At 40.7% G+C, this 13805-nt stretch overlaps 1 protein-coding gene across 3 annotated transcripts in view; it reads left to right on the top strand.

Annotated features, from left to right (window-relative positions):
* The window catches only part of Slco5a1 (solute carrier organic anion transporter family member 5A1), a 144950-nt gene that overhangs the window by 94450 nt on the left and 36695 nt on the right, over positions 1–13805 (top strand). For 2 of the 3 annotated variants that reach the window (XM_008848915.3, XM_029553984.1), the window contains exon 4: positions 8429–8593. The exons of the other annotated variant lie outside the window; for it this stretch is intronic. In XM_008848915.3, the coding sequence (XP_008847137.1) occupies positions 8429–8593 (165 nt within the window). The remainder of the gene's footprint in view (positions 1–8428; positions 8594–13805) is intronic. 3 annotated transcript variants of the gene reach the window in all.

The raw sequence follows: 13805 nt of genomic DNA, 5'->3' as shown, positions 1-13805 counted from the left end.
ATATATTCAAACTTCTGTCCCCAGTTGTCCTTAGGTGTGATTCTCCACTGGACTTTGGTTAACCTACCCAGAGTCACACTCTTAAAGAAGACTGAATCTCTCCCTCTGAGCAGCTATCATAGTTCCTCAGCTAGGGTTGGGTTTCCTATTGACTTCTTCACATACAGATTTTTTCCAGCTTGAGCTTACATGGGACTTGTATATGCTGTTACCACTGCTGTGAGTTCATATGAGTAACTTCCCAGCTGTCTGGAAGACTGTTTCCTTGTGGTCATCCACCACCTCTGGCTCTTAAAATCTTTCTGCACCACGTTCTGCAATGATTACCTGAGCCTTGGAAGGCAGAAGTTTGAATAGGTGTCCTGTTCAGGGATAAGTACTCTGTAGTAGCTTATTCTCTGCATGTTGGCCAGTTGTGGGACTCTGTGTAATCACCATCCGCTGCATGAGGAAGCCTCTCTTATGGTAGCTGAGAGAAGCATTAATCTATGCGTATAATACTTAACATTAATTTTTTAGGTTAGTGTAGAAAGTACTGAGTTTCTTACAGAGCCGTCCTTCAGGACCATCCTTCCTCGCTCTCACTGTGTTTTGTGGCTCTGTGCACCCCTTCCCCTTACAACACTGGCTTTCTGAACTAACCTGTTCTCTAGAAGAAATAACATACCTGTGGCATTCACCTTATTTTCTCTCACACGGTGTTTTTGGTACAAATTACTTTTGCAGTGTAATAAAGAATAGTAGTGAATAAATACATTCCAAGAATATTTTTGAGAGTCTCCTGTAAGCTGTGATGACACAAAAGCATAACTCTCACCTCAAAGGGGATAAGAGATAGTTTATTCTGGAGCCAAATATGAGTGACCATGGCCTGGGAACACAGATTCAGTTTATCCCCAGTTCCATGTTCCAGTGTGGAAGCAGTTCTATGGAGTTTTTATAGGGACAGAACAAAGAAAGGTCATAAATCAAAACACTTTTCAAGTACATGGGTGGATACATTCAGTAGACAAGTCATAGATCTCAGATGCTGTCTGATAATATTCTTAGCTTTTGGTTGATGGGACCTGCTGGTCTGCTAGTAAATGCCTTATGAGAGGGTGTTTTATCTGTTAACCACAAGATGTTAGATCAGAAACAGAGATGCAAGGACATGGCTATTTAGGGGCTAAAGATAGCCTGCGATAAATGGCAATTAGGGTCTGGACTTGGAACATTCCAGACTCTCCCCAGTCTCTGGAGCTCTAATCTGTTAATCAGAGTTGCAGAAGAAAGTCCAGTTTGAAGACACATGGTTTTTCTGGGAACTTCCATTCACAGCGGGATGCAGGTCATGATGTTGTACAGATAGACGAGGTTCCACTTCATGGCATGTACTATATCTTGAAGGAAACAGACAGCTAAACACTCTGTGTAGGAACTGTTGGGGCCAAAGAACCACGGGACTGCAGAGAATGGGCTCCTAAGTCTGTCTGGAACTTGAAACCCGAAGAGGAAGAACTAGGGAGCGTGACGGTGACATGGGAGACAAAAGGAAGAGGGGTAGGCTGCGAGCCCATGCTCAGTGGTGGTAGGCACATTGCTGTCTCCCAGAGGCCCCGCTATCAAGGCTTCTGGAACCTTCAGCTAGAGCCCCAGAATCCCAGGTGTCTTGACAGCTTTGTGTGGACCGCTCCCTGCAGGAGGATACCTATCTGGAGCCTCAGTGGAGGAGGTGGACGTTTGCTGAGGAGGCTGTGGCCATACTGTAAGTAGGACTGGAGGATGAGGAACACGTAGCTCATGTTTGGCTGGTCTCAGCACTCAGTGTGGAATGGCAGGTGTGTGGGGTGGAGTGCATGGTGGTGGCCATCTCTTAAAGTGTCATCAGTCTCACTGCTGGCACATAGTTTTCAAAATTATCATTTTTGAGAATATTTTGTAGTTATTATTTGTCAACTTCATACCTTTTAGGTTTTTTGAGGGACATAGTCCTGACTGGCCTCAAATTCACTATGTAGTTTAGGATGACTTTGAACTTCTGTTCTTGCTGTCTCTACCTCTTCAGTGCTGGGATTACAGGTACACAATTTAGGCAGTACTGGGGAGCAAACCTAGGGCTTCATGTATGCTAGGCAAGCACTCTGTCAGCTGAGCTACATCCCCAGACCAAAAAATCATTTTTTTGGTCTTTTATGAGACAGGGTCTCCTTATAGCCCCAGCTGGCTTGGAACTTACTATGTAGACCAGGCTGGCCTTCAACTTGGAGCGATCCACCTGCCTCTGCCTCCCAAGTCCTGGAATTAAAGGCCTGTACCTCCATGCTTGGCTCAAAAATATCATTTTTAAAGTCCCCCCCACCCCCAGGAACCTACAACACCAGCAAAACAATCTGATGTAGAGGCTTTCAGATTGTAAAAGGCTGAAGCAGACTGGAGCCCCCTGAGATACTGGGCTCTAGCTTAAGGTTCCAGAAGGAAACAAGCCCCCACAGCAAGGCCCTTGGGAGAGGGGAGTGTCCCATTGCCACTGGGGCCAACAGCTTCTCTGCAGACTGACGGTGACACTCGCTCGTGTCCGGGTTCCTTTTCCTTCCTCTTGTCACTCACGCAGACCTTCTTCTGGCAGGAAAACTTGTATGGCCTGCTCACGTCTGGTTTCTCCCTCCTTGCATGGTCTCTGCTGGCTGATGGCTGCTTGCAGGGGGATCTGTGAGTCTAGCTCTGTTCCCTGGTCCGGTCAGTTCATTATGGGATATTAGGTGACATAATAAAAAACCCCATGGCATCAGGAGAAGGAACCTCAGGAAGGGGTCCTTCAGTGTGACACGTACTCATAGACTTCTCTCTGCAATGAGATACATTTCTTACTAAGCTAAATAAGCTTCAAATAAGTTCCTCCCTTTTCCCTTTTGAAAAGATGTTGCACCTTTTATCTTTGCTGAAAATGATGCTCGTTTGAAGCTTTGAGTTTCTGAATACTTTAGGACAACAGATGCTTCATGTTGTAGACTTACTTTCTGAATGAGCATGTTCCAGAGCATGTTTGCTTAATGGTCAGAAAATCACAGGCCTGGCCATACCTATTGCCTCTGCTTAGGCTGAATCATTCCATCTCTCCTTGACACTGTCTTTATCAACTTTCACAAGAATCTACTCACACCACACATCTCAGACTTTCTGAAACTTTGACCAAAGTTTGCAAGGTCACTGGGAAGAGCCGTATCAGATTCGCTGCAGTGTAGCTCTGTTATGACTGGAGTGCAGTTGAACACCTGGACCAGGCAGGTGTGATGGAAGGGCTGCCTGAACGGCCATTGGAATCTGTCTGCAAGGAGCAAAGGACCTGCCAACACCATCTACAAGTGTTTCTTTTTTTTAAAAAAATTTTATTTATTATTTTTATTTTATGTGTATGAGTATATTGCCTGCATGTAGGTAGGTGCACCTGTGTCATGCAATGCCTGCAGAAGTCAGAGAGGGCATCGAATCCCCTGGAACTGGAGTTACAATGGTTGTTAGCCATCATGTGGGTGCTGGGAATTGAACTTGGGTCCTCTGCAAGAGCAGTCAGTGCTCTTAACTGTTGAGCCATCTCTCCAGCCCCCTACAAGGGTTTCTTAAGTATACTCCACATCTGTCTTGTTCTAGTTTTGTATTGCATTTTCTTCCAGCATTATGTCTGTGTAAGGCATTTCCTGGTTTTAATGTTGGCTTGTCCTTCACATTGAATTTGAAAGATTTCTTTCAAAGTTTTTTATTTACACTTTATTTACTTTGTGTTTGTATATGTGTACGGGGGGTGGAGTTGTTGCAGATAGATGGATGCATGTGGGCCACAGCATGTGTGTAGTGGTCAAAGGACAACTAGTGGGCATCATTAGTCTCCTTCCACCATGTGGGTCCCTCCAAGGTCCTCAGGCTTGGCAGCAGGTACCTTCACTCACTGAGCCATGCTGCTGGCTCTGATTTGGAAGATTTCTTAGCCTTAAATGAGTCAGCATGTCTCCCTTACCATGCTCTTTGTGACATCTTTGATTATGTAATAACATGCTCATAAATGAAACTATGAAACAAATCTAAAATATACTCTCCAGCATTAAAAATTAGCTATTTGGCTGCAAATCCATGATTTTGAAACTTCTTATCTAATTTACTTTCTTAAGTTATGTTTTTGAAATACCTTTGAATTTATGTAAACTGCAGAATGGCACACAGAGTCCCACTCCTTGGTTACTCGGTGGTCTGTAATGAGTCCCCAATGAGTAACATTCCCTGGAAGTCACAGATGTAATGCTCAGCCACTCCGCATACTTTCCTGAGTGTTTCCTGAGTACAAGGACACTCAAGCCACTGGGTAGCCCTCAAAACTCAGAAATACAGAGGCAGGTGGATCTTTGTAAGTTTGAGGTCAGTTTGGTCTACATAGAGAGTTGTTTTAGGCCAATCAGTAAGACCCTGTCTCAAAACAAAACAAAAAACAAGCAAAAACCAATGTTGGAGAGAAGCAGTGAGCCAATGCCATCATCTAAACCACATCTCAGTCTTCCCAATAATGCCCTTTATGTCCAAGATCTGATCCAGGAGGGCAGGCATTTAGTTTTTGTGTCTCTTTCAACCTTGGTCATCTCCTCATCTATTCCTATCTTTCACAATCTTGATCTATTCCCGAAAGTATAGGCTATTATCTTCATAAAATATTCCTTGATTTGGGTTTGATGTTACCCTTCTATTTATGTACCGAACACAAAAATATTCTGTTCAGTGCATCCTAATTTGGCAGATGGTGTGAACATGCCCGCTAATCAGTTAGGTTAATCTTAACCCTGGAAGACTGACTGTATTTACTAGGATTCTCCATGGAAAATTTAATCTGCAGGATGTAATTATAAATCAATAAATGATGTATAAGTGCCTTACAGGAAAATATTTTGAGGCTACTAGCATCAGTGAATTCTTACTCTTCATAGTAGCTATGTTTCAAGATGTCAAGTTAGTGAGTATGGAAGTATTGTTCCTAGAGGAGAAACAGGGTTGGGACCTGTCACATCATGATCCTCATCTTGTCCACACATGGCTTCATTTCTATTTGCTTCTGTTTGAAGACCTTTATTTAGTAGCTGTTGTTGATTACTTAGTTAGCTTTGAGGACATGGTGAAAAGCATCATAACACATGCCTGAAGGAATCATCTCTGACATACATGGTTTTCCCTAAGCTCATCACAGTCACCAAAGCTCAGTAGCACTGCAGCACTGCAGGAGACCTCCTGGGGGCCTCTTATTTTACCTTTGTATTTTGGAATCTTGCTGTATAGTCCAGGATGGCCTTCAACTAGTGGTTCTTGTGTCTTAGCCTCCTAAGTAGAGATTGTAGGCATGTGCCATCATGCCTGATATTAGTGACCTTTTAAATAAGCCAACCCTTCCCTAAAAAAAGACCCACAAAAAACACAGTGAGAAAAGTGTGACAAAGTATTATGAAAAGATCCTCATGTATCCTGTCAGAACTGTAATAGAGGCTAGAGATCCTTGTTCCGCTGAAGCTGGGCAAAGAGAGCTTGGATGCCTCAAGTTTTGGCTGATTTGAGTGTGTCTGTGAAAGTATTAAATTTAGACTTACAAATAAACTTTAGCAAGCACCTGAATTAGCAAATACAAAATCCACAAATAATGAGTGGATGCATGCTATTCCTACTGGATTTTCTCTTACTGCTTTTAGCATCTATTGAGCTCAAGCTGCTCCCAGGTGTCCTTTGGATGATGCTTTACTGTCTTGTACAATTTGTATCTTTTCTCTTCCAGCTCTGAAATTAGACCCTTCTCTGTTCTTTTGAGTAGAAAATGGCTTTTAGAAACCAGGATGCTAGGTGGGCTCATTCCTGCCAGGGTATTATGATATCTGAGTCATGTTGCCAACAAAGTTAGGAAATCACACACACACACACACACACACACGCACACACACACACAGCTATGCATATATGTATACCATATGTTTTATCTATCTGTTATATATCATCTGCCAATCAATCTTTCTTATTGTATCTGTCTGTCCATCTATTATCATCTAATGTATTTCTCTACCTATTTGCCTATCTAATTGGTTTGTACCAATACTTCAGTTCCAGTCTGACATCTAACTGATCCGCTTTCCGAACTTCTAACTCCTTCCCTGGCAGTTAGCTCTCTGACTTCAATCACTCTTCAGTGTATTTATTAGCTCAGCCCCCATATGTAAAAAGCACTCAATGCACTAGTCCAAAGTACAGCCCTAAATTCCCTGGCTCCTACAGTGTATGTGGACAGAAAGCTGAGCCCCAGTCAATGGAGATGGAAGGCCCAAGGAAGAATTTTTAGAAAACTGAACTTTGTCCATTCTTCCTAAATCACAGCAAACTTTGTTTTTTTTAATGAGAAGAGACACTCATATATTTTTACTTGCCCTTGAAACTATAAGGCTGTTTTAATCACAACACATGTCTGTAAAAGAAAAAACTTCTTGATATGATGAGCATAACCTAAAAATATTCATGTGATACAGATATCAATGTCACATGTTTTTCTCAAATGTTTTAGATGTAACACTTTGGCTTTTAATATACCAGCTGGACAATTTGATATTGATAGATCAACATCTTTGAATATTGATAGATAATCTTAACTTACCAACTTTGAGAATTGGATATGACATTTTTATTTATTTTATTTATTTTTTATTTTTTGGGTATAACATTTTAGTTTAATGTTTATAAGAAAAATTATGAAGGATTTGATTGTGATTTTCTCTGGTACGTTGATCCATGTTAAAAATAAAGTATGCATCTTAGCTTTTCATTAAAATGTTAACCTTTACAAAATTAAATTTAGACATAGAAGGTTACATTTAATTAAAAATTTGAAATGTCAGCGAATTGTCTTTACTGTTTAAGTTTTAATTCTGGTACATATTATAGCTTTAAAAATAGTTGGCTAATCTTAATGAAAGGGTTTTACTATGCTGTAATGTAAGAGATAATTATTTTTGAGATACTCTTCTCCATGAGGATGCAAAAGTGTGTGTGATTAAAACTTAAATGTTTGCCGATCCACTCAATAAAAATGCAAACTACAAGTTTATATATAGAACTTCTTTTTATTCCTCTCTTAATCTTACAGTTATACAATTTAAGGCCTTAAGAATTTGATAATAATGTATATGATAATAATGTATAATAATGTTTTGAGAAGTACTCGTCTGACCACCTGTGAATGCATTCTTATGGCTTGTTTTATTTTTACTTAAATATGATACACACATAGTTTATGTGTATTTTTGTAACTTGCTTTACTCATTAATAAAAATAATTCTTGTAATTCTGTTTCATTTTTAATGACTACCTAATATTCCATTTTGTGGCCATACCATAATTTGAGCATTTACCATTGATGGCCATTTAGAACCCCCCACATACTAATTTTTATATTATATATGATATTGTAGTGGAAAATACTTGGGCATACATCTCTATCAAGTTCTGCAAAATAAATACCTAACTTAAAGATGAGATTTCTTCTTGAGGGGCTACCCAGTAGTTGCGGAGCCCCATCTCTGGGCTCTCTTTCTCTCTTGAGTGATCATGTCACTTTGTAATCCAATTAAGAGCACCAGAGAGTGCCTGGCCTAATAGCCTCAGGCCTTGTGATTTTTTTTTTAGCTGTCATTATTTCCTGTTTTGTAAATGAGGCTGGAAGATCAGATGTCCAATATCTTGTGGTTGTTGCTCTGTGGTGGGCATCTGCAGTGTGGGGCCAAGAGCAGGCCAATTCAGAAATGCATCTTGGGGTTGGAGAGATGGCTCAGTGGGTAAGAATGCTTGCTGCTCCTCTAGAGTACCTACGTTTGTTCACTCATGTTGGGTGACTCTCAACTCCTTATACCTCCAGCTCCAGGAGATCTGACACACTCTTCTGGCCTCCAGCGGCACCCCCACACATGTACACACACACACACACACACACACAAATAAGTAATGAAATAAAAAGAAATGCAACTTTTCAGGACAGTGGTTGTTGGATGCATGGGGAACTGTAATTTACAATTGGACAGCAGGTACTTTACATGTTTAAGAGACTTTGGGGTCTTAAAATGTCTTCTAATCAATGAAAAATACAAAGAATTTAAGTATTTTTAAAAAAGTAAGAGTCACAGGCTAGATATTGCTTATGAAGATGTTTGTGTCTGGGCATTGTTTTAGGTATGTTATTTCCTTCCTTGTCCTGGTTGAAAATTTAAAGACCACACCCATCCCTAGTAGTGGGGGCGGCTTCTGATGTCACCAGGGCTTTCTGTCGTTACTCTCTTGTGGCGAAAGTTACCTAAGGGCTAATTTCAGTTCATTTCAAAACAGTTTTCTTTTGTTTTCCATCCATTGTTTATAACATTCATGTGTCATTTTTGTCATTTTGTAGACCTCCCAAGAGCAGCTGTCAGGATCTTAAGCAACATGACATTCCTTTTTGTGAGTTTGTCATACACAGCTGAAAGTGCCATTGTTACAGCTTTCATTACCTTCATTCCCAAGTTCATCGAGTCACAGTTTGGTATCCCAGCTTCCAATGCCAGCATCTACACTGGTAAGGCTGCCACTAGGGCTACTTGAAAACATGCTCACGTGTCCATAGACTGGAAGGAGTGGAGAGGAAGTCCAGTCTGACACCAAAGTGCGTTTTAAACAGGCTCACTGTCAGCTCCGGCTGCCCCCAGATTTTGGGAGGAAATCCTGGGATGTGTCTTCTTTGATTCAGATTGTATTCATGTGATGTGTTTGTTAATCAACTGTGTTTTGAAAAGGGATAACCTTGCATATGTATGATTTTTGTAGTCCTCGATTGAAAAAGAAATGAAATAAGCAATGATATTTGAGTTGCTATTATAGGTTGATGTGGATCTTAAATACTAAGTGTAACATTAAGTTTATTTAATGTTAAATGTAGATCAATTCCATGGTCTCAGGATTCATAAGCTTGAATAGAGTTTAGCTGAATTTCTGGAGATACATGAGGTTTAAAAGGATATTCTATGATTTTTATTTTAGATATTTTATGTCTAGTCAAACTGATTTCTTAGAGATCTTTGATACATGTACTTTAAGACTTACTAGTGCTCTAATCTATTGAGAGTAAACATGAAATATGGGAATGATAATTCTCAGATACTTGGAAGAATTTCAATGCATTATGTCATATAATCCAAATATTTCCTTAGTAAAGACAATGTCTTTAGAAAATCTCAATTTATCAATAAAGGATAATTAAGCGTTTTTAACAACGATAACTTTTCTCATAGTTTCCCTCTTACCTTTTTTATTCTACATTAAAACCCAGGAAGCTTGAATTATCTAAAAAATGAACAGGAAGGTTATATCAATGTAGAAGAGAAGATGATTTGAAATATCTGAGTAATCGCTCTGCTTGCTTCATCTTATACATAGAAAGACATGCAGTTGGGCTGTGGGTCCATGGTCATAATTTGTTTGATAAATGACATTTGGCTCTGAACCATTATAATTGTGACTTTAAGTATTTTTATCTTTGTTTCAAAATTGCTTTCCTATATTAATGTGACATCTCCAGATCATGTTTCAGTTTGGCTGACAAAAAATTGAAGCCCCCTGTTCTTCACCTCATTCTTCCACTGACCTTTGTTGAACAGTGATTCGTGGACAGGGAAACAACGAAGTTCCTGGCAACTAGATTCAGCCACACAGCTGTTCAGTAGAGAGTAGCTCCATGGACTATGCAAACTAAATTTCAGCATGAAAAGGTTGACTACAAAAATGGTTCATAGACAAAGAAATCTGGAGCTTGCTGGGTTAAACAAAGTGTTCCAGGGTTCTTTACCTCACGTCTTCTTTTTATATCACCCTTGTATTAGTATGCATTGTGAGACTCCCAGAGGGAGAGTTAGGCCATGCTTTTTTCCAGATTTGACTCTGAAACTCAATCTTTTGTTTATTATGACCACATATCTATTTATTTATGTGACATGATCTCAATATTTTTGTTGTTGTTGTTGTTGTTTATTTTGAAACTAGGTCATGCTATGTCTCCCAGGCTTGCTTAGAATTCATGGTCCTTTTGCCTCAGCCTCCTACTGCTGGTACTGCAGATATGTCATCATACCTAAGCAGAAGCCTGGTTGTTTTAAAGGCACATTCCCCATAAACAGTCTTTTTGTGTGAAAATGTGGAGATTCAGCCCTGTGTGTCCCTAGTCTAGCCATGGCAGACAGTATGGAGCTGTCCAGGTCATCCCACGACCCTCTGGCTGCTTACTCCAGGGCCCCAGGGCAGATGCAGAGCTCAGCTGATTGGAGCTGGAGGGTATTGGATGCATGCTGCTTGAGGCCATCTCTTAATGACTGGTAGAGAGAGAAGCTAACTAGACAATTCCTTGAGGGAAAACAAGGAAAGTGCTCGATGGGATCTAGAGGGTTGAGCATGGAGTCTGCTAGGGGCAGGGTGAAGACCTTGGCTGAATGAGGCTAGCTCATTCACCCCTCGCCCCACTGTATGACTCTAGGAGGAGAGAAGCCGTTTGGCACAGTGCAATTCCATTCTGGTCACTAGTATCTGCCAGCATCTATCTTTTGTCATCTGTGGTTTTTCCTTTTTAAAATCATGATCATTGGGGCTGGAGAGATGGCTTAGTGGTTAAGAGCACTGACTGCTTTTGCAAAGGATCCAGGCTTGATTCCCAGCATGCACATGGCGGCTGTGAACTGGCCTTAACTCCAAGGGAATCCAGTGCCCTTTTTGGGCATGACACAGGTGCACTCATATACATGCAGGCAATGCACTCACACACACAAAATAAAAATAATAAAAAATATATTTTAAAAAAGTAAAATCACGGCCGTTGTGATTTATGTGGTGTTGCAGTCTTCTGTGTTCTCAAGCCACTGGAGTGCTTCCTCTAGACTATTGTGATAGACAGGAAGTAATAGTAGTCGAGGGAAATTCAGGTTGATCAAGAGCAGAGGGCGCCCTGTGAAATTGCACTAAGATTCAAAGGAATGATAATTCTTTTAAAAACTCTTCTTGGGTTTTTGCATTGTCATTAATCAGTTCCTTACTCTCTACATACAGATTTCAATGTTTTGAAGGGCTTACTTGATTTGAGAAAGTTTTTATTTTCCCAAATTCCTTCCTATACAAGCAGACTGAAATGGAGAATTAAGAAATTTTTCTGATAAAAAAGATTTTTACAGAGGTTTGAATTTCTTAATTGACAGTGTTTTAGTTGAAGTTAGCATTTTTTTTTTTTTTATTGAAACCAGGGCCGCGTGTATAGGAGAGAATTCCACCACTGAGCTACAAGTGAACTTTGTTTTTGAAAAATTATTTGGATAATTATTGCGACCCATAGCAATATCTTGTGCTGTGTCATAAGCTTGAAAAGATGCCCCTAACACTACCAGAAGACCGGCTGCTGGACACTGGCTCATTCACCTGTGACTCTGTAGCAGCTCTGTGCTGGGGGCCGTGCCTTGATGGGCTGAGGAAATAAAAAGACCCCAAACCAGGGCTTCCGTGGCATATGACTGGATGAATTATGTCAGAAAACACTGCTTAGGAAATTGATTGCACAGAATGGTGATCACAGTTAACAGTTGGTGTATACTAAACATCTCTGAGAGTAAATCTTAATTGTTCTTATTAAAATGACATGACTATGAGGCTACGGCTGTGCTACTTTATTTACACATTCCACAACATGCACACACATCCGAACATCACATTGTATCCCATATATAACTTTTGTTAATTAAAACTAAATAATTAAGAATAGAAGCCCCCTTCCCTCCAAAGAAGAAAGGCTGCTAGAAATAGAAGATTTGGACTGCAGAGATTATTTTGGCTGGTAGATTAATGGTGTTTGAGTTGTTTTCGTGGAGAAAATGGCTTAACCAAGCTTTAAAACAAACAACGTCAAAGTTGCCTATTTGGAGTTGGGGGTATAACCTGAGGAAAGGCAGGCAGATGGGCAGGATAAGATGTGGCTGGTTCTAATGGAAGAAAGAAAACAAGAACAGTTCATCTGGAGGTTAGACATAGAGGGGCTCTAAAGGCAGGCAAATGGGGGGGTGCTTTCTAGTTTGAGGGGACTGGAAATCTGTTTAAGGAGCATCAGCACCACTTGGTCACACAATAGTCACCCTGGGGGACCCCTGGGCAGTGGCGACACAAGTCTGTGATGAGGGCATCATCACACCACAGTCAGTCCTGCACCGATCCTGTGTGGGTATCTCTCCGGCAGCAGGTCTGCATCTTGGTGCCGTCGTCCTGTGCACTCATGGTCTTCCTTCTAACCCATTAAGAGGCATATTTATTGCTTGAAAAAAAATATTATGAAGTTTAGCCAGGCATGGTGGCACATACCTTTGATCCCAGCACCTGGGAGGCAGAGATAGACAGATCTTTGTGAGTTCGAGGCCAGCCTGATCTACATAGTTCCAGCCAGCTGGGCCTACAGTAAGACCCTGTTTCAAAAAGACAAAAAAGGAAAAAAAAAGATACTTCATTAAAATATTAGGAAGTTGATACTTCAATAGGAAGAACCATGAACTGTTAGTTGGACAGGTGGTCCTGAATCCTGTCCCTACAGGTAACTGGTGTGTGACATGGGACAAACCACTGACTTCTTTAAACTCTTATCATCTGAAGAGTATGTCTTCTCTGTGTGTGGGCATCAGTACTGGGAAGATCAAGTGCTATAGTGAAGTGGTTCACGGATGTCAATGGAAAAATGCAACTCAGTCATACTGTAGGACCATGATGGCTAGCGCCTTGCATTTATAGTCCCACAGCTTGAGTAGATCTGAGAGTGAAACCAGTGCAATAATGATGCCAATAAAATAAAAGACCTGGTGGCATGTGTTGGTTTTTTTCCTCACGAAAATTGTTGTGATTTTTAAAAGTTATCATACAAAGCAATAAGTTTCATTGTGACATTTTCATAAATATGTGCCATTATAATTGGTTCTAGTTTGTTATCCTCTCCCACCACCCTCTTCCTCCTCAGCCCCCCTTTGCGGGTCTGTGTCCCCCAATAGTCTCCCCTTCTGCTTTCATGTCACATGTATCCCACTGCTTCCTGTTTCCCCCATCGCTGTCCCTTGAGATCTCTTCTTCCCTACGTGGTCTCCCTTCTAATTGCATGATCTATACATGATATTTATTGCTTATGAAGTATGGGACACTGGCCTTTTTCATATGAATACTTAATCCATATAATTAAAGCCCATGCAGTCGGCATTGTTAATTATGGTCATTTTTCTAAAGGAAGAAACACAGTCTGAGAGGTTTAACTAACTCACAGGCGAACAACAAGCGATAGGGCCAAGATGCTAGCTAGGGTCTTGTGCTCCTTGGGGTCGATAATTCTCTTCCCATGGTTTTAATTACAATGGCATAATAGGCATATGTTGTCATTGTGTTCACTTAGTTTTTCACGATTTTCAAAGAGATTTTCGCAAATGTTCTGATGGTTTAAGACTCTACTGCCCCGTGCTATAGCAGCTCTTGCTTCTGGGTCAGGTCAGGAACATTTGTTTTGGAGCCATCAGGATCTTTCCTTATCACCTTTGCCCCTGGGTCCTGCCCTTTGGTGTACAGAATGACAGTTAGACATGAGCTTGCCTTATGCATAGCCTTAGAAAATTACATTGTTTCTTCTGCTATAGAATATCAAAGACACTTATGTGGGAAGGGGATTAGGTTGGAGTATTATTCCATTTGAATTTGCCCTGCATCTCAGCTAGTGAGATGCAGTTTTGTGGCTGAGA

This window comes from Nannospalax galili, unplaced genomic scaffold (genome assembly GCF_000622305.1).
Source record: "Nannospalax galili isolate Female #2095 unplaced genomic scaffold, S.galili_v1.0 scaffold102, whole genome shotgun sequence".
Lineage (NCBI taxonomy): Eukaryota > Metazoa > Chordata > Mammalia > Rodentia > Spalacidae > Nannospalax > Nannospalax galili.
This window is presented reverse-complemented; position numbering and strand designations above follow the sequence as displayed.